This window comes from Manacus vitellinus, unplaced genomic scaffold, assembly GCF_001715985.3.
Source record: "Manacus vitellinus isolate BGI_N305 unplaced genomic scaffold, ASM171598v3 scaffold_5_pilon, whole genome shotgun sequence".
NCBI classification, from domain to species: Eukaryota; Metazoa; Chordata; class Aves; order Passeriformes; family Pipridae; genus Manacus; species Manacus vitellinus.
The window spans coordinates 21977097-22002332 of NW_021940682.1; the positions used below are offsets into that span (position 1 = coordinate 21977097).

Here is a 25236-nt window from a genome sequence, read left to right on the forward strand (position 1 = left end):
GTTCCTATTCTATATGGCTGCTGTGAGTTTTATTGGGTGGGAGGGGAATGAAGGCAAAATTACATTTGAATAATATTTGAGTATAGCAGTCACTACCACACAGTAGTAAATACTGAACTAGTGATGACCAACCAAAACCTCATCAGAAATAATCTAACATTTACAGAGACAGTCCAATATCAATTAATAAGGGGCAAATAGGGTATAATAAAGCAAAAACCATAGATATTTCAAAGCATATATAATTTAGCCTACAAAAATAGCAATGGATGGTGCCATGGGGAAGAAAACCACGAGTGGAGCACAAGGAACTTCAGCTGCAGACCTGGGCTTGCCCGATCACAGTTTAGCTAAGAACAGCTAGTCAAAATCTGAACTTGGTACTATTTGTCAGCTTCAGTATCTTTCCATTCACAATATGATTAATGCAAAGCCCAAAGTATGCTGAGCTAGCAGTACCTTAAAACACTTGCCTATGTGTCACTGACCAGGATGCTGCACTACCTGATTGAACTCTCATTCTTTAAGGATGTAAAATAACACAAGACAACACTCATTAACGTTTCAGGTGCAACCATTTCTATTGCCACGTGACTCTCTGAACAAGCACTAAGATTCTGACAAGATTACTACAGGAGATCATACTAAACTTTGTTCTGCTGAGGTTTATTGTTGCAAAATTCTAGAAGAAAAAAGAGATAACTAGTTTTTTGGATCATATACAAAGTGCTACCTCAAGCAAAGAATTTCTCATTGATCTGTGCAGCAGCATCTCTTGCATATGTGGATGTAGGAAAGGACACTGGAGTTAGAACTTCCTCCAGGCTAAACCAAAACAAAACTTGTACAGCACTGACTTCTTTATACTGTACAATTGTTCCAATGAGGATGTCAGTCAGACTTCTCCCACTCCATCCATACTCCAAAGTCTTTTGAAAAGTTTGCCAAAGTTTTAAGTAAAGAGGCTATTAGATCAAGCATCAGCTTAAAGACCAGTCTGTTTTTTGTTAATCTGTTATCTAAGAAATGTAGTAAAAGAACAAGGCAGCAGCAATTTAGACACTGACCAGAAGTTCGTTTGCTTAAACTTAGGCAAAAATCCAAATGTTTTTCTCATCTGTAATTTGGACAAGCCCTAACAATAATTTCTTTTAAGAACCCGTTTGCAAAGATAAGACTGCCTATTGCTTAACTATATGCTTCTTCAGCAAAAAACCCAGATCAAAACAAAACACATAGCTAGGCAGACTGAATACATGCTTATGCATTCCGAAGGGAGAACGAAACGTTTCTTCAATGAAGCACACTGAAGGTATCTCAAGCTAGAAAATTAATTCAAAATTTCAAGTCTACAGTTTCAAGCTTGCATGTAAGAACATGTGCCTGAATGCAGAATAGTTGGTCTGGCACGAACAAACAACTTCTTGGTGCATGCAAGGGAATGTTTTATTGTTTTTAGAAAGAAGTCAACTGTATTTTAGGTGTTGGCATTTCCCACCTCCTTTAGCCTTAAGTGTAACTGGCACAGGTATGTATCTCACCACAGGTTGTTACAAGGGAAAAGCATCCATGCCAATGAGAGTGCACAGAAGCAGGCCTCTTGGCTTTGGAATCATTGCATACGCTGAACACGTTCTGATGTTCTTTCACATAGCAAACAAGCAAAACTTACCAAATCACTACAAGAGCTAAGTAATCAGAAACACTTTCACACCCCTTAAGTGAGAGAGGCAAATTCAACAGTAACTTATTTAAGAAGCTAAACATTTCAACAATTGTATGCAAGAAAAAGAGTAATATTAACTTTATTTGAGGTGGGAAATGACCTTTGATGGTCTTGCTGATTACTTTGTTCTCACTACTTCAGACTGTTATTTGTTAAATAAAAATAGAATGGTTTTCATGTTATCTTGTTTTCTAAACTATGAATGATTACTTGCAGATCAGTTTATTTACATATATTTGGTAACATAAGATAAAAAAAAAAATCTCAAACAACCAACTCTCTAAATGACTTCCCAAAATCATTCACTGAATTAGTTCAAAATCCATTTCTTTGTGTATTTCATTGCTAGTAGAGCAGGAGATTTCAAAGACATATGAGTTTTGTGAGACTTAATCCACCTTCAGGATGCAGGGTTTTAACACTGAGTTGTTAGAATTCATTCTTTTAGTATGAATTGCAATTATACCATTTTATGTAAACAAAAACCTTCAAGTACTGTTTTTCAGTAATTCCACTTGTTACAGGAGACAGTGTAACAAGACAATTTTAGAAGACAGCGGGTTTGAATGGATCTGTGTATTAAATAAATTGAAATACAGACTCACAGGGTAAATCCTCTGGAAATTACTTCAGTCTCTTGAATGAGTCGTAGAGCTTTCCTCACGAGATTAGTAAAAGCTCGGCTATTTGCCACTGTTTCTTCCAGCTGGATACAGTATTTTCGCAGGGACATTTGCAGCTTGGCTGTCCTCCATGTGCCCCATACTCTAAAGACTGCATAGACAAGCAGAACTAGTCCCCACAGCAGCCACGATGATTCCTTCCACCACGAAGGAAGCATAAGCAGTGCACTTACAAAGGCAAGAAACAGCGAAACATCCCTGCAAACGGAGAAAGTATCATCAACCACAGATTCCTGAGGTCAAACAAGGGGTAAAAAAATCTCAAAATTTTCAGTTACGTTTAGGATTACAACACCTTATTATGGGGCTTTTATGTAGGTCCTGAAGGGAGTTGTGAACACCAAAAACTACGCCAGTAGCAGACTTAGATGAATATGTACATGATATTACGTGCTTGGTATACTCTAAGGAAACATTTCTCCAGCTTTTTATAGCATGAGGAAAAGAATAATATACCACTTTGAAAGGTCAGTTTCTCTTACATGTGACTTAAAAAAAAAAAAAAGGAAAAAGAAAATAGAAAAAGAAAAAACCTGACTACTCAGAATTATAAGCCAGGGCATGTAGGAACCGTAATATCTGTACTTCCAGGTTCAAGAGTACAGCAGGGAAGGGCATGTTTCTTTTGGTAGCAAATCCCTCAAGTAATGCCAGATGTATTTTTTCTAGAGTCTGACTCATTTAACTTGGACACCAACGCACTACTAGTTTTTAACACATTTTATAAATATGGCTTGAATAGTCATTTTAAATAATTTGGCAGTTTTTGAAAATCGTTGAAGAACAGAGTTCCTAGTATCTCAGTTCAGTTATTTCTAAAGGACATTTCAAAAACTTCACAGTTATTTTTTTTCTAGAAAAATTCAACACAAATAACTGCTAAAAATACACTGTGTTTCATATATATTACAGTTTTGTAAAATAATTACAATCTTCACAGAGATGGATGGGATATTGGCTTCAAGGTGCATTTCAACTACAGTTTTTCAGAATTTTTTCAATGAAAAATATTCACTTTCTTTACGTCATAAAGCTCTATGTAAGCTAAATGTATCCTGCATTTAGATTTGGAAGTATTCACAAGGAATATTTTTCCATTTCTAAAATAAGACACAGTCTCTGGGTTTCTATTTTCTGGATGGCTTTGTGGGCAAATTTCAACAAGCTTTACAAGTGTTAACTCTTCAGGGCTACTGGCTCCTGATAGGTCCAGGGTTAAAATAGTCCAGGGTTAAAACAGTCCAAAATAGTCCCTTTAAAAGGGACAGACACACAGTCTCTAACTTCCTTGGTAAATGAAAAAAATAAATCACAACAATTAAAAGACTAAAAGGGATATAAGAGCTCACTTTGTCCATTTTCAGTTTCTGGTTAGCCCAGATCATCATGGACAGACCAAAGATGAGACTTCACAACCCATGCAGAGAGCCATTCCAACTCATGAGTATCCGTAGAGTTCAAATGATTTCCCCCAAGTTCAGTCTGAATCACTGGCAGATTAATTGCATTATTTTTCCTCACATCTTTCCCTTTTATGAACAGAACAAATGACACTGATCCTCACGTTCCTAACCACCTTCTACACATCCTAACACTATCAATCCAAGTTTCTTTTCTGGAATAGTACTGCATATCCAATTATTCATCACTTTGTGTTTATTAATTTAACTTTTCCTTCCCAAGTGCAGCATTAGACTTTTGTCTTTATTGACTTTTCTATCGATTCCAAGGTATTTCTCCAATCTAATTTTGACCCTCTATTCTATGAAAACACAAACTTACTTGTCATCTGTAAGTTGAGCAATATTCACTTATTTTGTAAGTGTACTTTATCATCTGAACAGTTAGAGAAACCAAATAATGCTAGGACCAGAAAAATCTAGTTCAAACGTTCTCTTTTGTCAGAGAACATCAATAATGACATAACTTAAACAGTTGGGGTTGACTATAATAATTTTATCTATTTTTCTAACATACATATGACAAAATAGCACTGGGCTGTGTTATAAGATTTTTATCTACTGATTCCTGTCCATTTCTGAGCAAGACACTCTGTGAAAACAACTGGCCTTGTTATTTTTCAAATACACGTGCTAGTTGTTCAGATAATGCTGCAGTCAGCCCCCTCAGTATTCTTGAGTCAATTCCACACATTTCTTGACTTCAATGCATCCTATTTAAATAGTTTTTAGTTTATTCTTCTGGTATTCTACATCTGAAAATTAATTGCACATCCCACCTCACCTCTTCCCCTTGCAGCATATTTTATGAAGACCACAGCAAAAAACCTACTTTTCAATTCAGTCCTCACAATCATGTCTCATTTCTCAAAATCACCTTTGTATAGCTTTAGAAATTAATGAATTAATCAACCATGTTAGTTCTTCCTAATAGAATATATTAGTTTGGAAGTATCCATTCACGTTCAAGTAGCTATCTCAGATTAAAATTCACTCTTTGAATAAAATGCCTGAAGAAACAAAACACTCTTATAAAAAGTCTGGGGACTAGTGGACCAAAGGACCTGCGAAAAAAAGTTACTTTAATGCTGCATTTTATTTCAAGAACATACAATATATTTTTTGCTTGTTTCTCAGTGAATATAGTGGTAGATATTCTCTATACAATACCAAATATTAGGAGTTGCTAGGGAGCGCAGTGTTGGAAGCTGTCTGTTTTCCTGTTGCTTACACTGCCCCGCAGACAGGATACTGGGGTCAAGGAACTCAATCAGTTCCACATCCTCCTGCAGCAGAACTTCCTGTTGCAGGATGGTACGGAGCGTGTCAACTCGAAATCCAACATCCTTACCACCAACGGGCAGGAGAAAAAACAGGTATTAGAAAAGAATATGCAAATTCTTACAATTAAGTTAGCAGAACAAGGAAAACACCCAGACACTACACTTTACTGACAACAGTCTATTCTCAAAGAGTACAGGAATGTTTCAGATATATCACAAGTAGCTACTTCATTTTTATTAAACTTGTTTAACTTTAAAAACTCACATACAACCTAACAGTTCAGACTTGCAGGATGCATGACACTGACTTTGTGATCTGACCTAGATAGTAACAATAACTGGAAACAGGCCACAGAGTATGCCAATATAGTTGCATAAGAATCAGAGAGGTCCTGCATCTATTAGAACATCATTACTGAAACAGTAAACACTTTTTTTTTTTAAATGTCATGACATTATTTATGTCATTAACAAACAAAAAATAGAGAAAAAAAGAGAGAGATTGCAAATTAGTCAACAAAAAGTCACTTGTGGACACTTAGTAACAGTAGGGTTAAAGCACCAGACTCAAGCCCCAGGCCAAGGCAATGAAGTCCTCTCCTGCAGGATTTTGTACCTTTCCCAAGGAAACTCAATCCAAACAAAAAACAGCATGGGGCTCTGAAGTTCCCCCCACTTGATAAACTCCAGGTAAACTTTAGGGAGCTACTTACTTGTGACTTTAATGCCATGATAATAATTTGTTACTTTTTCCCCTACTATAGGTCTTCAAGTCAAATATGCAGTTCTTGAAGACAAATATGTCCATCAGAAAAGCCCATATCATAGTGCACCAAACCATAATACAAAACATTTTAATTTAAGAATGTCATAACAAAACCCAAGAAACACTGAACACATACATCTTTGCACCTAGCTAATTACAGGAGAGAAAGGAGAATATTTCTGAAAATCCTCTAACAGAAGCTTTTAACACAAGTGTTACATTTCACAGTACAAAATCTGTTTACTTCTGTCATTGACAGAATGAGATTCTTTATGAAACCACAGGATAGCTGGTTTAAAAGTTTAATTTCATACACTGATGTCACCTCAGATAATCTGCATTCTACTTTTAGCGGAAAACATTTTTTTCAGGACTGTGTGCAAGAGAAAACTCTGCCCTCCTCCAACGCATCCTGTGTCATTTCAGTACCCTACTTTGTAGTATGCAGCAGGACAAACAGGTTCTCCATGTTTTTCAGTTATGCCTCCATCTCAAGAAAGTAAGGTTGAAAATTGCTGTTAAGATAATACCTTTTGATTCATAGGGGAAGAGGGAGGACGAAAAAAGTCAATCAAAGATCACTAATGAGAGATTTTAGAGGAAATTTTGTTCTCCTGAGATAAAGGAGAAGAGATAGCAATTGGGTTCAGCAGAACTCTCTGAGAAATGGAAAAGCCTAACTTCTCATGTTGCTCAGAATTTTCTTTTGAAGCTATATTTTAAGATGTCAACCCTACATCATAGTAGAAAAAAAAAAATCAAAATTCTAGATTCTGGAACAGTCTGACTAAGGTGACACTTGCAAGCCTGAAGCAGCTGGGTACAAGTTAAAGCAGATCTGAGACAAGCCCAGACTGGAGACTGAACTGGCTAGAAAGTGGTGCTGCAGAGAACAGGTATAAAGGCAGCATAAAATTACTTTTAACGAACTGGGGTAGAACTATCCCCCTTCAGGTCTCTAACCCACACAGGCTGACTTAAACCCTAAATGATCCTGCAGGCTCCAGGAGGAAGAGAACACAACCTCTGTTGGGGCACGCAACCTGCTTCTGAACTGCTGAAATGAGAGCACATGGGTAGCACAGAGAACAGATCTGGCCACTCCCTGCAGCCAGAGCGCTGCACGGATGTCTGTGCTCACTGGCAGCACTGTTCTGAAGCATTAGAATGGAGGTGCCCTAGTTTCCTTTGCTTCCCCCAAATGCAGAAGCCCTGTGGACAGCAACGCAGAAACAAAGAGGCCAGGATGGGTCCAGGGCTAGTACAGCTGCACTGCAGTGGTGCTGTGCCTGAGCCAACAAGCTGAAACAGAGGGTGAAGCAATACTCAGGTGAAGCCCTAGAGCCTTCTGTCTTAGGCAGTCTCTGCAAGGCACTAGGCTGCAACATAAGGACTTTCTCAGTTAGTATCTCCCCACTGCCTTCCACCAGTGGGGATACCTATACTGCAGGTTAACTCCTTTCAGCTTTCAAGAACTGCTTTAATTTCTAACATATTTTATCTTCTCTTCCACATTTTGAACATCTTTACCCTGGCTCCTGATACTGTTCCTGTCCTTTTGTGCCCAATTTGGCACAGTAATTCTGAAAACCAGAATCAGTACTATCTGAAGAACAAGTAAAACTCTTAAGAGCCAAAACCAACAATACAGACCAAAGATGTTGCTTAGAGGAGCAGGAAGACCTGTGGATTAGGAAAGGAAATGGAAAAATAAAAAAAGTGAAGTGATCACTTACCAGCCGGTGAAGTATGTCATCGTTTTTCTTATACTGTGGAAAAGGAAACCAGCTTCTAAAGAATTCAGCTAGTTTTGACAGGATGCCTTGCTGAAGGGAACAGAAATTATTCCAATTAAAAAAACCAAAAAACCAAAAAAACCTCCAAAGCCAAAAATAAATAAATAACAACATACAATGCTTTTACTTCTGCATTTGATTTTCTTGTTAGCTCAAACACAAGTACCTGTAAGGAAGTTTCACTTACTGTGTCTGGCCTAACTTCACAGTACACTAAGAGAACATCTGCTTCCTGTCAGTTTGCTTGTACACAAGAGAATAAAATAAAGCTTTCAGTAACCCCACCTATTTGGAGCATAATAGACTGTTATGTTATTCTGTTAAAAATAACTACAGCTAGAATTAGTTTGATCTCGAGTTGGCAGCTACTGCATTGATATGAAAGACTTTCTCTCTCCTGGAGGATAAAAAGCCAACACATTAAATGGCTGACAGGGGCTGAAAAAAAAGTAAAAGACTGGGAGAGGACAGCCCACTGCAGCTTGAGAACAAGGCTCCAGAGGAGTTGTGAACAGAGACAAGGAATGGTGAGGGTAAGAAGAGGAACTGTCCAAACCAGTGTGTGCTATCAGGTCCTTTGTCTCTATACTGCTTCCCCTGCAACCTAAATCCATACTTTTGTCTGAGTTGTAAACATAACTTCAAACGCCTTTAATTAGAGAAACTCCCTCTCAGTCATCACACATTTACTCATGTGTCTTCCTAAAACATGATGCATGACAGATTATAATTGAATAGATGCACAATTTTGCTTCAGTCTGCAGCCATCTAATGAAAAAAAGAAGCATCTTTTGACACACACTGTATATCTACTTTCCTCAGACTGAGCTGACAGGAAGCATTTTTCAAAATATTTACTTACATATATTTCATGAATTCTTAGGCCCTGCCTCTTAATCTTCAGACTGCTGACATGTAATACAACCAAACAAAATACATGCCAAAAGAAATTGATTGTGAAGTGCTTACATTTTGTGGCATACTTCTTCAAAATAAAAAAAACAAAACTCCAAACAGATTCTAATAGCTAAATATATAAAAGGTGATAGCTTCTGTTTCTCCCTCTTGGTTTCTTGGGTTTGGGTTTGTTTTTTTTTTCTTTTTTTATTCCCCTCTTCTGTTTTTTTTCCTGGTTTCCCCACAACTATAAGGTGGGAAACCCAAGCAACAGGAGCTTGGAGCTTTGCAGTTAGCCCTATGACCAGCCTGACAGCCCTCTGAAAGGCAGTGTGACAAGTCTGGCACAGCAAGCCAGAGCAGCTTCAACATCAGAAATTGTTACCTTAAAGCCCTTAAGCTTCAACAGTTTTTGAAATAACTTAATTTGGTGCCCACTTAGGTAATCTAACTCAAGTGTTTCTTACATATGTCTCACCTTTCTGTGTATAGTTAGAATTGCAGACCTATGCCAAAAGGAAGTGTTTTTAGGTCAGTGGAGAGGTAAAACAATAGCATGAATTTCATAATGACAGCTCTCCCCAATACACTGATACCATTGTGGCTTATTAGGGGGAGCTATTCCAGCAATTCACACTTAAAGAATATGGAATAAATCCAAGTGATTCTATTTTGATGTTGCTCAAGCGCAATGACATAAATTGGAAGAATGGCACAAACTGCAACACCAGATTATCCTCCAACGATCTTGTACAGTGGTGCAAAAGAAAACAAAATTTTCTGATTAGAATTTGTAGAAAATTGAAATTACATAAACAAAGATCTTGCTCTGCATTTGAATTTCAAACAGATACTCCATTCAGAATTCCTTTTCCTTTTACGTTGAAAGCAGGGCACAGAATTAACTTAAGATTATGCCTCTTGAAGCCTACCATTTTCAACTGCTTAGCTTTTCTTAAGTCTTCTGATTTTTATCATGAACATTTAAAGCTACACCAAGAATAGTTTTAAACTGCTACCAGCTTACTAAACTAAACCGTGGAGTTACTGAAAAAACAAACTAGTGTGCTACGTAAGTAATCTTTCAGTTTATTCTCCATGTTTTAGTTTAAAAATAAAAATCCCAGCTTGCGTAAACCGTCAACAGGCACGTCAGAGCTTGAAAACACAAACCAAGACAACCCACTGTCTTGGGCTGTGACCTGGTAGAGTACAGCAATACACTAAATTATTCAGATCCTTGGAATAGTGTCTCACAGTTTGCATTCCCGTTGGGAGTGTTACTGACAAGTAAAACAACTTTCTCCAACACACAAGTCAGGTCATGTAGCCAACACTTCTGGAACATTCTTCTTACAACTTTAGAACACCACTCAGTCAAACCCTCTGTAAACTAAATAACAAAGATGTATAACTCCTAACATTTAAAAAAAAAATAATAGCATAGGACATGCACAAAATTCTAAGGACTACTCCTCTTTTGTAGAGAAATTCTGTGCATTACAGAAGAAGATAATGCTACATATTAAATACTTTGCAGCTACCCAGAACTAGCATTTAAGGGAGTGGGAGGCCTACACTTAGGCAAAGGATGGATCCCTCTGCCATCCCACATCAGGTCACCTGCACAGCCACTGAGGGCTGTGCACTGAGCCCCAACACAATCCTCTGTCTCCAGCACCAGCTCTGTTCTAGTGATGAAATATTATCATGTCTAAGATGGGATAAAGTGTGACAGTACAATTAATTTAAACATGCAGATAAGCACAGCAGTCTAGGAAAATGACTGAGAAAGGAAAGGTGTAAACAGGAAAAGAAACATTCCTTAAAGATCAAGCAGAATTACACAAATAGGATTTCATTCCAGAAAACAGGTCTAGAGACCAGAATTTTAGCTGTTACTTTCTCCAGAGATTAGTACAGTCAGAAACACTGCACCTATTATTACTGTGCTTAATCATGTCTCTATACTCCATCAGATGGGAGCCTGGCATTTCACCAGTCTCCAGAACAGAGCCTTGAAATACCTTTACAGCTTTTCAGCTCAATGTTCATTAAGACCATATTGTGATTAAAAAACCCCCGAAACACCACCAAAACCACACCTTGAGAACTATTTAAGATGTGCTTCAAATTCAACTGATGCTTGTCTTTCTTAAGCCTGAACCACATGCTCTGTTTGACAGGACAGCAAGACACAACAGAAACATTTGTATCAGTCACTAGGAACCTCCTTTTTCCCCCAGATTTGGTTTTTTCACTCCCCGAAGATCCCGAACTAGATCTTTGTCATGCCAAATTCTTGCTACATGTCACCAGATTGCAGCTGTATAGGGTTCCTACTTGACTGAATACAAGAGGAGGAAACAATCTTAAAGACAAAGCAATACTCTGTCTTTTACATTTTTATTTCAATAAAGTGTTTAAGGCATTTGGAAACTTGCTTTTCAGAACCGAAGGAAAATGATACCCATATAATAGGAATCAGTATGGAACACCATCTACCCCCTGTGATCATAGTTATATTAAGCCTCAAGGAATATAATTTTATATTAGGACTGTGGGTAGGTACATATGCAGAAGTCAAAAGACATTTATTTTCTAGACATTTTATAATTTCAGTAGACTAGGCCAGCAAGGGCCAAGAGAAGGGAAATGATAACAGTCTTGTGTACAACTGAGGAAATGACTGGACAGGCAAATTATTTGCCTGTATGTCATACAAAAGTTTCAACAAAGCCTCAGATCCTCCTAAATCCAGTCTACTTTTTTAAATGCATGGTCAGCTGCCTCTCCCTCATTCTCTTTCCTTTTGAGACACTCTACCAAAATGGGACACAGGAATCAAATGACAAAAACAGACTTTCTGACATCAGATTACAAAAGAAAAGTGTTAATGCTCCCAAACTGGTACTGAAACAGCAGCAGGAAGAACCTATGGCATTTTATCACTAGAAATTACACACAGGTTTCTTCCTTATTTCCACTAAGTATCCTTGTCTAGACAGTGATGAGACAATGTGAACGTCATCCTAGCATTTGTAAGAAATGGACAGCCCATTTTCACACACTCACTTCCTTCAAGTTGCAAGGCAAACCATGATGAATTACTTCTACATCTGACACAATACTGGAGGACTTGCTCCCAACACAATAAAATTAAGTGTAAAATGCTTGAGGGGTAGGGAGGGGGAAAAAATAGAATACTTGAGGCTTTTTAAAGCCATATATCTTAACACTTTTGAGATTCTTAATCCCACGGCACTTTTGTATTAAACTTGGTGGAAACTATATACATGAACACAGTATTATACTGCTTTTCTGAATTCCATGTAACTACGCAAAATAAGGTAATGCAGCTAAGTGACAGTCCATGCATTACTTCATAGTAATGAACAGAATATGAGCCAATGAAATATGTCATCCTAACTTTCAATTAACAGTGAGCAAATTTTAACGTTTAAATAAATAAATAAATAATCAAACATTTAATTAAAGTCTTCCTGAACTAAGTCAGAATAGGTATCTTCAACATAAATACACCACAGAGCTGCCAATAGCTATAAAGGGAAAATATATTTTTAGGTGGTTTCTTGAGGGTTATGGTGAGTGCCGGCTGACAACTCTGAAAAGCAAGGGCAGTAGACCTAATACTTCCATGAATATTCCCAAACGTAGTTCGAAATAAACAAAATTGTGAGCTAAAGCTTGAGTTAAATTCAGCCTTGCCCTGTGACCACTGACAGAAGAAATCATTATTACAAATGCAATACCTGTCCACATCAAGAGTAACTAGAAATCAATTTATTCATTAAATTTAAAATAATCTTACATTAGAAAAACCAGCCAAGGAAACATGGAGATGCAGCAAGAATCACTTTTCCTCCTCCCCTCAGTTAATCTCACAAATCCTCAGTACATGAAACTGGAGTTCTGAATGAAGCTCCTTCATAATTTTTTTCTCCATGATTGCTGAACTCTTTGAAAAGCTGTAAACTCTAGAACACTGTTGAACAGTACTAAACTTAATGATTCTTATTGTAGGGCGGTTATTCTTTACAGGCTGCCTAATCCATGTGCTAGGCATGTAGTGGTACTTACTGGTCTGCTCAATGGATATGCACCCTGCATCTTATCTAATGGTCATCCCTGACCAGAAAGTGGGGTATGAGAGAAGGGAGACATGGCACACTTCCATAGGAAGGACTACAAGTCTCAGAAACTTGGGATCGAGGACACGAAGCACACTGTGCAGCGCAGCTGCCCAACAGGCAACAGAAACTATGACCAATCTATGAGGAGACTCCAACAGCACTGAGGACCAAAGCAAAATGTTTCATGTTTTATTACCCTGTCTTTTCAAGTGGACTAATGAGTGTGTAAGGAAGTTTATACAGACTGTACAGAGTGGCTGAAACGAGTATCACTATATGAAAATATGAGCCATGAACACTTCTCTGAATACCGCTAGATGAATAAGCTTCACACTGTAGCTTCCAAATTTCCACTTCAAAGACTGCACAAGTCAGTCATTTCAAACACATTATACTCTTGCAAACACTTCAAAAAACATACCTTCTTCCTCATATCAGAAAAGAAATTATTTATGTTATCCACATAAATTTGTACACTTCTGAATCTTATCCCACCTAGGATCCCACAGAGAGCAAAACAGATTAAAAATCCCACAATAATGCTTCTGACCTAAAACAAATGAGGAACCAGAGTGACACAAACAAAACTGAAAAAGAATTGTTGAAATAAAGCCTAACTGTGACTAACTTGGCTAATTCTTTGAAGTATCTGAGAACTGAGTAGAGGATATACATTAAGACGACATTATTTTTAGAAAAGACTCCAACAAAAGCATCAGCTCTCCTCATTTGTCATATGAGTCCCCATCCACCAAAACCTGCAGGGAGAACTTCTGGACATCTCAGTGCCATATCATATTGCCTGTGTTTGGGAAAAATAGTATGTTTACTGCCAGCTAAGTGGAAGGGTGGAACATTCTGCAGCAGGAAAGCAGCAGAGGTTACAAACAAGAGGAAAGGGGTTGTGGACCTCTGATTTGAAGATGGCAGATGAGAAATAAAGCAGAAATGAACAACAGGAAAACTGAGCTGCAGTAGGTTAAAAGCCACAGCAGGCAAGATGGAAACTACCACAGATAGTGGTGAGAGAGGAGAAAGAAATGACAACTCTTCAGAGGAAACGCATCAAGGCATGGATGCTTGGTTTGGGTTCCTACCTGAGGCACTGCCCAACTCAGCCTGCAGTGACCAGGAGAGAGAAGTCCACATGGCACCTTTTTCCTCCTGGCTTAGCACATAGTTGGAGCACATCCACTGTAATTTGAACTCTCCACTGTGAATGTGAAAGAGGTAGGCAGAAAATTACTGCTCTTCCCAGGCTCCATCTAAGTGCTAAAGGAGAAGACCAACTGACTACTGATTTTTCAACAGATTTGCTGCATAGTTTCCTACATCAGCTGTCTCAAAAGAAGAATTTTCTCACCCACTCCAGAGCTCCTCATCTGAATCACATTGCCTGTAAACTACCAGTAACAGTAAAAAAGAATTTATTTTTAATAAGGAAAACAAAAAATGTGTAGGCCATAGTAGGTGTTAAATGGTCAAATTCTCAATCACAGTTTTAATACAAAAATGTTTTAAAAAGTCCCCAAGCCTTTAATTAAAAGGATAGAGAATGAAGAATTCTGAGCTAATTAGTTGATGATTCTTGTCAGCTGTTACTGTTAGAAAATTACCACACCCTAAGCACAATTCTACTATCTCATTCAGATTGGTTATTGCATTTATACTTCCCAGAAATCCTCTTTCTTAATGTGCTTTGTCACAGACAAAGCTATACTTAGCAACTGAATGCCTGAGAAGGGCTGGGAACTATAAATACTCTGTTCCAGAAAATTACAGGTTCTATTCCCAGAATGTCATGCTAAACTAACATAACAATATCCACTAAATAAGATAATTTACAACACTCAAAAAATTATTTATCAAAGTCTCTTGCTTCCCTAGTTTACATAAGTGCAAAGAAACACTCCAAACTATACCGATTAACCACGAATTTCCAAACACATTTGTAGACAAGATATGACAACTAGCTGTGGTTTATTGTTCGGGTTTTTCCCCTTTGTTTTTTCTAAATACAGTAAGAGATTTATCTTTATACTGATTTTGCCTATTTGTGAAGCAATGTAGTTCTCTTTTGAGAAGATGAATACTCAGGAAGAGGACAGCGCTCACTTTCTGGGCGGCACGCACAGTCCGCTCTTTTTCTTTTTCCGCTGCTGCACATTGCTCCGCCTTCTGCGACGCTGATGAGCATACTTCAAAATCCGTGTGTCCCAAGTCCTGCAGATACTGGTAGAGTGGGGAATTCTGAAAACAGAGTTATAAAAAGAGAAATGAGAAAAAAAAACAACGTTAAAAATCCTTCCCCGTTTCCCACAAAACACAACTGTGAAGACAGCAACCACACAACCAGCAATGAATGGACTGAGAAATGGAAAAAAAAAAATTAGAAAAAGACTTCTACTCTCTCCAAGGACAGTACTAGCACTTCTGGCAGAGTACCACAGTTATTTAAAAAATCCCACAGCGTACAAACAAAAAAACCACCCTACTTCTTTAAGCTTCTGGCAAAACTACTAATTTACAAACAGTCCTAAATAAAACAGAAAAAGTATGAAATTATGATCACCAGAGAGTGGGTTTTTATGCATTTAGATATTTATCTATATAGACCTCTGAAAGTTCTTATTGTCATCTGCACCAGGTGTCTAGATGTACTTAACTCTTACTTTGCTGTTTACAAACACATATATGGTAGTGTGTAGGACAGACTTGACGGAAAGGATTTTTATGCTAACTGCAGTTCCACTCAGGACATGCAGGGACTTCATTTTTAAGAGAAACTCTCAGCAACCAGTCTTATATAGACTAGTTAGGGATTATTTTTGACGCCTGAAAAATTTTATCAACATCCCATGAGAGCATGTGAACACCAGTAAACTGCAGAAGAACACCAACATTTTAAGAGTTTAACACACTATTAATCAAAATACTGTGTACAAAAAGTAAAAGCTTTGCAGTAAATAATGCAGAGTTATGGAGGTCTACAGAAATAACCAAGAGAGCACCTACTACTAATTGTTACATCAATTATCATTAACTTGCTGGTGCAAGCTGGAAAGGTGGCCCAGCTACGCTGATCATGTACCAACATGGCCAAATCTCAAATACTGCTTGCCATTCAATAAAACTTGGAAGCAATCATTCATACCAGCTGAACAAATTAACTTTTTACCTCTAGGGATTTTTTTAACCCCATCACCAAAGTGCTATTTTAATCACTCTTACCTATTTAAAGCATGCAAATTCATACTTCTGCTCTGTTTGAGTTACAACAGATTCAGTGTCCAGTCATTACCTGAAACTCAAATATTCGTACCAACTCACAGATACGCACAATCCTGGCTCAACCACAATGACAATGATTGTGCAAAACACTAGGATAGGTTAATGACTCATTTCCTTGTCAGAATTTTTCCAGTGTGACGACACAATCCTATCTTTTTTCCAAGTACCCTTCCTCCAGGGTTGAGTACTTTTTCAAAATGCATCCAAAGCTAATTAAACAACGTGCTGTCCTGGACTGCCTGTTTGGCTCTAAGTAGAACATGCCACTTTACCAGAATTACTTAATTAAAATGGAAAGACTAAACAGTAATAGTAATAATAGACTAGAATACTTCTCCTATTTCAGACACTGTTAAATTCACCAAATAACTTCAGGGCCAAACTCAGAATATAAATGGATGTGCATAACCTTGTCTTACAACAGTTTTCATACAGAGCCAGGCTGTGCACTGCCAGCACAGCTCAGACAACCTGAACACCTCCGCGCGAGAACCATTAGGGTATCATGCAGGTTTCAGTCAGAACCAGCCAGAATTCTCCCCATCTGGATGAAAACACACACAAAAGAGTGCGTGAACAGAGAGTATTTTATTCAAAATCACAGTTTTAATGCTCGTTCCAGGCAGAACTTCAAGGAAATCACATCTAGTCTCTTGGCAAACCTGTCCATCATCTTGACCATACTTCGACCAGCAAGGCCAGCCATCATTTGACACATGACTATTCTTGTACTCTATTGGTACTCACCCACATACAGTTTGCAAAATAACCCAAATATACCATGGAGTTCTTCCACTAGTATCTCAGGGTGCCCCTTTCTTTGGGGCCCATGATGAGATAATTTTCTAAAAGCTAATCAAGAAAACCGGTCTACTGCTGTTAATGTTGGTTCTATTTACTCACAGAAATGGATGAAAAAAGGCAGAAAGAGAGACAAAGGCAGACAGAGACTGTCCATTGAAGACAGCAAGAATTAGCTAAAATCCCGAAAGCTACGTTTAGTAGGTGAAATATGGCACAGATGTAAGAATGTCCAATTCTTCCCTTTTACTGGGTATCTAGCAACATCGCAACCTTCCATTTAACTGTAATTAATTGATTTTCTACTCTACAGAAATAGAAAAAATACCCCATCTCTCCAAATGTTAATGAAATTTCATGTCCGACCTAGGAAGAATAATTTTATGCATTCTCCTAATTAAGGTACATTACTAGTTTTACATAAATCCCTTCTGACTAACTTTTAGAAGGTTTTTACAGGGTCTCATAATGGGTAGATTTTCAATTTTTTATCACTGCTTGGAATTCAAAATCAGTTTTCTGACCATGGAGTTAGCAAATGAAAATTAATTAAAATTTAACTTGAATGGTTCATCACATATTCCTGTAAGTAGATAAGAGTTCTCCTCTTTCAGTTTCTGAGAAAGTACTGAGGCTACAAAATCCTCCTCTGATAGATTTCTGTGGCTCCACATGCTTTGTCTTTCCCTTTTTTTCTAAAAGATTAGGAGAACTTGCATATTGGAAAAATCTTGTATTCTTATAAACTTAAATGACTAAGAACTATGCTGTGACTCAAATCCCTTATGCTGTTAAGTAAAACCACCATTGTTCCCCTTTCTGAATCCATTAGAAGCAAGCAAGATGTGGGTAAAGAAAGCACTGAATAAGAAGTGGGTTGAGACCCTTGTGAAATTAGGTTATTAAGAATCTCAGCAAACTGATCATAAAATTCTTCCACTAAGAGTGAAGTCTCTTGTGTAGCACAGGCAGTTTTATATTTTGCTCAGAAAATTTGAAGATTACACTCCTCTTCTATTAGAAATATCACTGATGGCAGACGTACATTAGCCTATCCTAACATAAATCCACACTATTTATTTATTTATTGTATTTAATTTCCTAGATACTGCCTAACAAGGCTGTCACTTGCAAAGCTGTGTGGTCTGTGTATCTCATGGAGGATGTCTACACCAGTCTATAGATAATATCTCCCATGACATATGTAAGTAATGGCTAGAAAATCCAGTAAAGGTATTATTAGAAGTTGAAGGGTAGATTTTATGTATGTGAACACTCCCACAGAACTTCCAATATTATCAAGGAATGAGAAAGTTATTAACTAAGCAACTACAAAACTGCAATATGCTACCATTAAAATATCCTATTCTGTACACTATGTGTTTCAGTATAAGAGACGAAAGTATTATACTTAATGCTTACAAAGCATTTTTAATCCTTGCAAAGCTTTAAAAACAATTAAATCTCAAAATGTGTCTGACCCACAAGTTATAGCTCTGAATTTCTACCTTACATCTTTATCCAAACCTCTCACTCCTAAATGTCTTCTTTCTCATAGAAACAGATCATAGATATGCACATATTCTTGCATATGCACTTCTAACTGCGAAAAAAGTTCCCTGGTTTCAACTCATGTTGCATTCATCAGGCTCAGTTGTTTTCACCTGCAAATGCCATGATAATATTAAAATAAGATACTTCTTGGTTGGGGAAAATAGGAGGGCTCCGCCTTTCTTCCTCCTAATTTTCTTTGCCCAAAATTCATGCATTCCATTTTACAACAGTCCAACAATAAAAAGAAAAAAAGAGCACCATTGCTTTTACATTTTTGCATATGCTATAGATGCTACACTTTTAGTTTAAGAAATTCAGGACACACCAGAAAGTTGATCCTTGCAAGCAGTTAATAGGTTGTAATCTAAAAAAAATAAATCAATTACACTTCAGAAAAAGCTTTTATATTAGAATATAACGTAAACGGAGAGCAAGGTCATTTCAGTGTATGGCATTAAAAGAGAATTTAAGATATAAAATCTCATCTTCCTATTAATACAGCAACATCTATTTCTATGTACTTTTGAGTTTTTACTTTCAACCACTCTCGACTTAGATAATAACCAGACTCGTTAGTATTACTCCTGTTTGACAGTCAGCTTTGTTTGTTTCCAGTTGTGTCTGGCAGAATGACACGGTAATGAATAATGTACAAAGTACAGAAGGAAATTATTTTTAATATTTCAGCTTATGTTACCAGCCTACTACCAGTTACTGACAGGAAATATTATCTAAAGTAAGCGACGATACCAAGACAAGGTTTTTCAGCAATATGCTGTATTATTTCTGAAGTCTCTTCTAAGTTTCTTCTTCTAAGTCACTTTTTGAGACCCCCTAGATACAATAGACAGGCATTACATTTACAGCCAAGGCATTTTTTTATTATACTAATTGTCCAAAACGAATGCAGGAAATGAAGGAGTTCCAAGACAGACAGAAATAAAAATGCCATTATTCTTTGGTGTAGTTCATACAGATTATACACAGAAAATCTTGCCAGTAAGTGAAGCAAGACAGTCAATACAGTTGATATATTAAGTAGGAAAACAGTTTTTTGAATGGACTCATAGCAGAAACCAAAAAAAAAAAAATCCACTTATCTTTTTATGACTTTTCTAATTCACTATAGTCAGTCTTATTGCAAGTCATTAAACTGTAACCATTTACATAACAGCATAGGTTTATATAAGCTCCCATTACCAGAATCAAGAAAGAAAATCCTTTCCCCTTCATTCACAACTGCTTGGGCATATTTGTTTTGGATCCACACTACTAAAAATTATTTCGCTCACATACATATGTTTAATTAAAACTCTCCTTTTTTTTTTTCACTGTTGAAAGTAGCTGAGTCTCATTCTAAATCCAAGATTAAAGAAGAGTCCACTAAATTAATTTTCTTCTGTAGCACCTTCCCAATGCTTATTTTAATGCCACTTGCCATACAGCACTGACTTGGGTTAGGAAAAACATCACTCAACCTGCAGGTTAAACAATGCATTCGCAACTCTAAGACTACTGTAAAAACAAAAAAATGTCAAACCTAAGGCAAACATTAATCAAACATAAATTATGTTGCCTACTACTATGAGATGGAAAGGCTGTTATGGTAGAGAATTCCCTAGCTTCAAAAAAGAGTTTACTTTTGACAGATGAATACTCAAATACTTACATCTATTACAGCCTTGCAAGCACAGATATCGCACTTTAATATGTGAGGCATTTTGTGTGTATTCTGCGAAAAACCTTTGCAATCACAAATCAGATTAAGACACTGCTAGCTTTCATAGTCTTCTTACAACAGCAGCTGAAAATCAAAGCCACACCCATATTATTTTTGCTGATGCATCATGAAGTAAATGACTCAGGATTTCTCCAATAGAGACAGAGGCTTCCTACATCCATGTTCTTTACTATGATAAAATTTACCACTTAGTAAACCCCTGCTCTAGTTTCCAACCCTAGCTAATGGAGCAGATTACCCTTGACAGTAATATTTAATGCCATCACACAAAAAAAGGAGGTTTAAAGATATCCTCTTAAAATATGGATATGTTATTCAAAGCTGAGGTTTCCAATATGTCAAAAACACTGTGGGAGCCTAAACTACCTCCAAAATAACTACACATTATGAAATATCAATTTAACTCCCCCCAAAATTAAACATTTCTACCAGAGTGACAGCAAAGGCTAAGATATGCTGAACAGGTGGTTAAACTCAGACCAAAATAAACAGTATTGAAGTTTCCCTGTCAAAACATATTTGAAAAAGTTGAGCTAACACTCACAGACAGTGCGAGCTTTGTCTCCTGGAAGAGCGTATTCCATTTTTCTCTTCGGTACTGCTCCCATGCACCCGACAGAACCTCACCCACCTCCCCGTTTCTTTCCGCTTGTCCCTCCAGGATGATCCGAGATGAGGGTGAGAAGCAGACGTCAGTGTAATCGCACCCGAGCCCCTCCACAGTGGCATTTTCCTCACAGCATCAGCGGATGCAGCTTGAAACTTCCCAGGATCATGCGATTTCTCCTGACTAATGTGGCTTTCTAACTGGGGGGAGGGAGATGGGGATGACAGATTGCTAAAGGCTTTTAAAAAGATGCCGCCCTAAAGAATTATTGCACATTGATCTTATATGCAGCCATTAATAAGACTTTCCAAGCAACAGTATTTAAAAGCCGTGGTCATATTCTCCTCACTGGTAACCACCTCCTCCTGAGCACGGACTGACAAAGAGCCAGGCACTGACAGGGCTAATATTAGACAATGACTTCAAGGCAGCAAAGGAGTCATTTAGATTTCCTGTTCTGCTTTCACTGCCCCAGGAGTGCAGACCTTGGTTTCTCCAGCACTACTGTATCAGCTGATTTAGAAGTAGGCTCTGAGAACTACTTTAAAGCCATTAATCTATTACTGTTCCCGGATATTTTCTGAAGCACAATTTATATCTAGTTTTGCATGCACCCATGAGTCCTCAAGAGTTTGGGAAGTATATCGCTGTAGCACTATATTTGTGACGTGGGAACACTCTTTCCTTTGCATTTTCAGCAGGTGGCTGTGCATTACTGCCATTGTGGAAAAGCATTAGAACAAAATATTAGGTACTGGACAAAGCACTGAAATTCACCAAGAGCTCAGGACTACTTACTCTTTCAAAAGTGGACCTGTGAATACAAGTGAAAAGCTGAGCAGGTCTTTTCTGACAGAGACAAAACATACCCTAAAAACTGAAAGTAAAAGTGGTTAAAGTTACCTTCCCTGAAGGACAAGGTAACAAGTCACCTGACTCTGTACCTGCAGCTTTGGGTGGGAAGTTACTGATCATGCAGGTCATTGAACTAGGCTGATGACACAGGGAGGCTGATTTGTTTTATATCAGTCACGAACAACTCACAGATTTTACCCTAACTAAATTAATGAAATTAATGCATTTGACTGGCAAAACTAGTAGAGTATTTCTGATACATTTTGAAAACCTCTTTAAAACATAAGTTCTAAAGAATTAACCTGTTTATCCATTATAAATGTGTTAATTCTTACTCCTAATAACAACACACTGTGTGCAAACATCTTTACTGAAGTGAAAAGCATCCAAGAAACAAAAGAGGCAGTCACATCATAAAGATTAAAAGAAAAGTATCCCAAACAATTTTTTTATTCAAGTGTCTCAAGAAGTTGATTCATGACTTGAAGTTGTGAGAGCAGTCCTGCAGTATTAATCCTCCTGTAAACGACTCCAGAGTAACTGGTACAGTGGAGGATAAAAAAATAGACCTCAAAATTTGCTCTGGATCATCACATACTTTTGTCTTAAAACTTTCTATTAAGAACAGTCAAGGCAATCTGGGTTTACACACCATACAGCCCATATAATACTTTTATCTACCCCTTCAGATATCCAAAAATGCCTGATGAGTTGACCTGGCCTCTGCAACAATCAGACTGTTTTTCACAGTTTTAAGCTTGCAGTTTCTTTTATTTTCTCTCTGGTATCACCTGCCTCCCGGTCATGTGGTGAAAATGAGCAAAGCCTTTTCTTCCCTTCCTCTTAGAAAACTGCTGAGAAGCAAAATATCTAAAATAGTCCATGTGCCTCTACAGCACACTGCAATTTTTCAGCAAAGATATCTCCCCAGGCTGAATTTGCATGGTCAATTTAATCTGTCATTACCAGTGGGTGCAGCTGAAAGCTGCAGTACCATTTTAGAACGCTGACGGTAATATTTATGTAGCCGAATGGTGAGATGGAACAAAGAACCGATCTGACTGTCAAAAAAAAAAAAAAAAAATTAATCTTTTTTTCTTATTATTTCTTAGCCAGGTTAGTTTATAGTCTAATCAGTCTTCTGAGCCATCTTACAGCATCACCCACAAATCCAGGTGCCAGCATAAGGAGGAGGATGAGAATAAGCCAGAAAAGAGGAGTGAAGCCTGAACCCCTTTTCTGGCAACAGCCCACACTTCAGGCAGCCAAGGCACAGTCTCAGAACCAGCTCACCAGAACAAGTTAACTGCAGTTTTGACAGAACTGTGTACTTAAAGCTGGCTTTATTTCATGCATACATATAAAATGAGAGTACTACATCTTCAGTCCTCCCAATGTTTGGTAAGAAAAATCCTGCTGAGGGTGCAATACTGACAATAACATTGAAAGTGTGTGAATATTCCTTTTTCAATTTCTTTTTTCTAATTTATGTTTGAGACATTATTTTTGACAAAACAACATTACAAGCCCGATGCTTGACAAAAATCACATTATTTTGCAAATCCTAATGTTTTCGGGTTTTTGAATGAAAGTAACTTAAAATTCTCATCACTACAAAAAGTTTCTGAGGTTAGGTTCCCTTTAGTTTTGTTTTATTTTTTAAACAAAATAATTTGTACAGCTAATTTATGTGAAGAAAGCATTTGTGAAAACACACGATTGAATGTTTTGATAAAAGCTGAACCCTTTTAAACACATGAGGATTTGAACATCTCAAATTAGTGATGCACCAGTATTCTAAGCAAAGAAATCCCATATTTTAGACATGTTTAACCATTGTAGGCATAGAGTGAACACATTGGCTAAGGGTTGTTCTGAATATAGTTGTATGATGCTGGGAACTGGTGGTGCCTCCTCGAATCTCTCTTTAAATCTTACAGAAATATGTGGATCAGAACATTCTATGCAGGCATCCTCCATGCCCCTCAGCACTGAGCAGCATCTGGGTTTGATGCCTAAATAAGCAGTGAGAGTTGTCTTTCTGAACCTGACATTTGAATACACTGTGATGTTGCTCAATACTTCACTTTTGTGCCATGTCCCTCCCAAGTAGACCCCACCATTCCTACCTCCACCCCACACGAGCCTGACCCAGTGCCATGTAGCCGCCAGCTCTGCTGGGCCTCGGTGCTTCCTTTCTCCCTTAGGATGGCATGCTCCCTGCAAACCACTTTCCCACTGTTTGCAGGACTCAGTTCTCACATTAGCTTCTTCCAGTACAGCAACAAGACAAAGAACACAGACCATGTCTCTTCAAACTCTGGAAAGGGTAACTCTATTTCTGTGCATATTTTCCTCCAGTGCTGACTGCTTGAGCAAGGGCTGGCTGTGAAACGAGAACACCTGTTACACGTTCAAAATCTTTGTTCTGAGTTTGTGAATTCCAATTCTAGGTTCAGTAGAGCTGTGTTCAGTACTTTACAAAGACATAAACTTCTGAATTTGGACATGAGATTTCTGAACCTCTTTGTGTTCAACCCCAGCCTGGTTTCTTTTTAAATACAGGTTAGTATAGATTCTGAGATTTGATGCAGACAGGTAAGACAAAGAAAGTCTCATTTTGTTAGCTTGGTATTATTCTACCATCTGCACAAGAGAAAATTTGAAGTAGTGAAAGAACACATATAATTTATAATGTATTTTTCAGTCCAAGATTTCTAATGGGACAAGAAATAAATCCCAAATTTAAAACTCTGGAGTCATAGTAATGATCAGATCCTCTAGATCTAGAATAAAAGATTAGATTCCACAGTGACACTATCATCATGACACTCAGTCAGCCCTTTAATGGGACTATTTTTTAAAATATATTTCCACTAATACTGAAATAGCTAACAAATATCAATATTACGTAAATAATATGGACAGAACTGGTGGTAGGAATGGCACAAGACTCATGAATTAATTAAAACAATGTCTCAAGTAAGGAAAGATTTCTTTCCTAATTAAAATTTTTAAAAATTGAGATTTTATGCCAATGAAATTAATTCAGTACTACACTGTACACAATTCTACATGCACAGCTTTGTATTTCAAACACAGAGTAGGAAAAAGCTCTTAAAAATCTAAGGTGGTGGCAGTTTGATATCATGGGTGTCAAAATCTTATTTTCTGTGTACTCTGATTAACTTTCTTCTGCAAACACAGAATTAAAATGGAAAACAACAAAAGTCAGCTCCAGTCCTTCCACCAGAACCATAGAGCTGGCAGAGCAAGGAAGACTTTCTGAGATTAGGTTCCAACAACAGCCTGGGTGAACCTGAGAGAGAACCTCAGGTTCTAAACCTCAGAACCCAGCTGAGAGAGCTGGGATTGTTTAGCCTGGGGAAACCTCAGGGTAGGTCTCATACTCAAAGAGATTGTGCAAAGAAAAGAGAAACAGGTGCTTTTCAGTAGTGCTATCCAGTGACAGGATCAGAGGCAATGGGCACAAACTGAAACACAGGAGGTTCCCTCTGAACATCAAGATGCACTTTTTTAGTGTGAGAGTGACTGAGCACTGACACAGGTTACCCAGAGAGATTATGAAATCTCCATGCTCAAAGACATTCAAAAGCCGTAT

The 25236-nt window shown here is 37.6% G+C and overlaps 1 protein-coding gene across 3 annotated transcripts in view; it reads right to left on the reverse strand.

The window, feature by feature from the left end:
- VEZT (vezatin, adherens junctions transmembrane protein) overlaps window positions 1-25236 on the reverse strand; it is a 55282-nt gene that overhangs the window by 24942 nt on the left and 5104 nt on the right. The window contains exons 2-5 of one of the 3 annotated variants that reach the window (XM_029963433.1): window positions 14881-15015; window positions 7655-7740; window positions 5040-5215; window positions 2332-2607 (exon numbers count right to left, since the gene is read on the reverse strand). In XM_029963433.1, the coding sequence (XP_029819293.1) occupies window positions 2332-2607; window positions 5040-5215; window positions 7655-7740; window positions 14881-14962 (620 nt within the window). In that variant the 5' untranslated portion in view covers window positions 14963-15015. Of the gene's footprint in view, window positions 1-2331; window positions 2608-5034; window positions 5216-7654; window positions 7745-14880; window positions 15016-25236 lie in introns of those variants that run through there. The other 2 variants (XM_018080500.2, XM_029963432.1) reach the window with 2 other exon arrangements.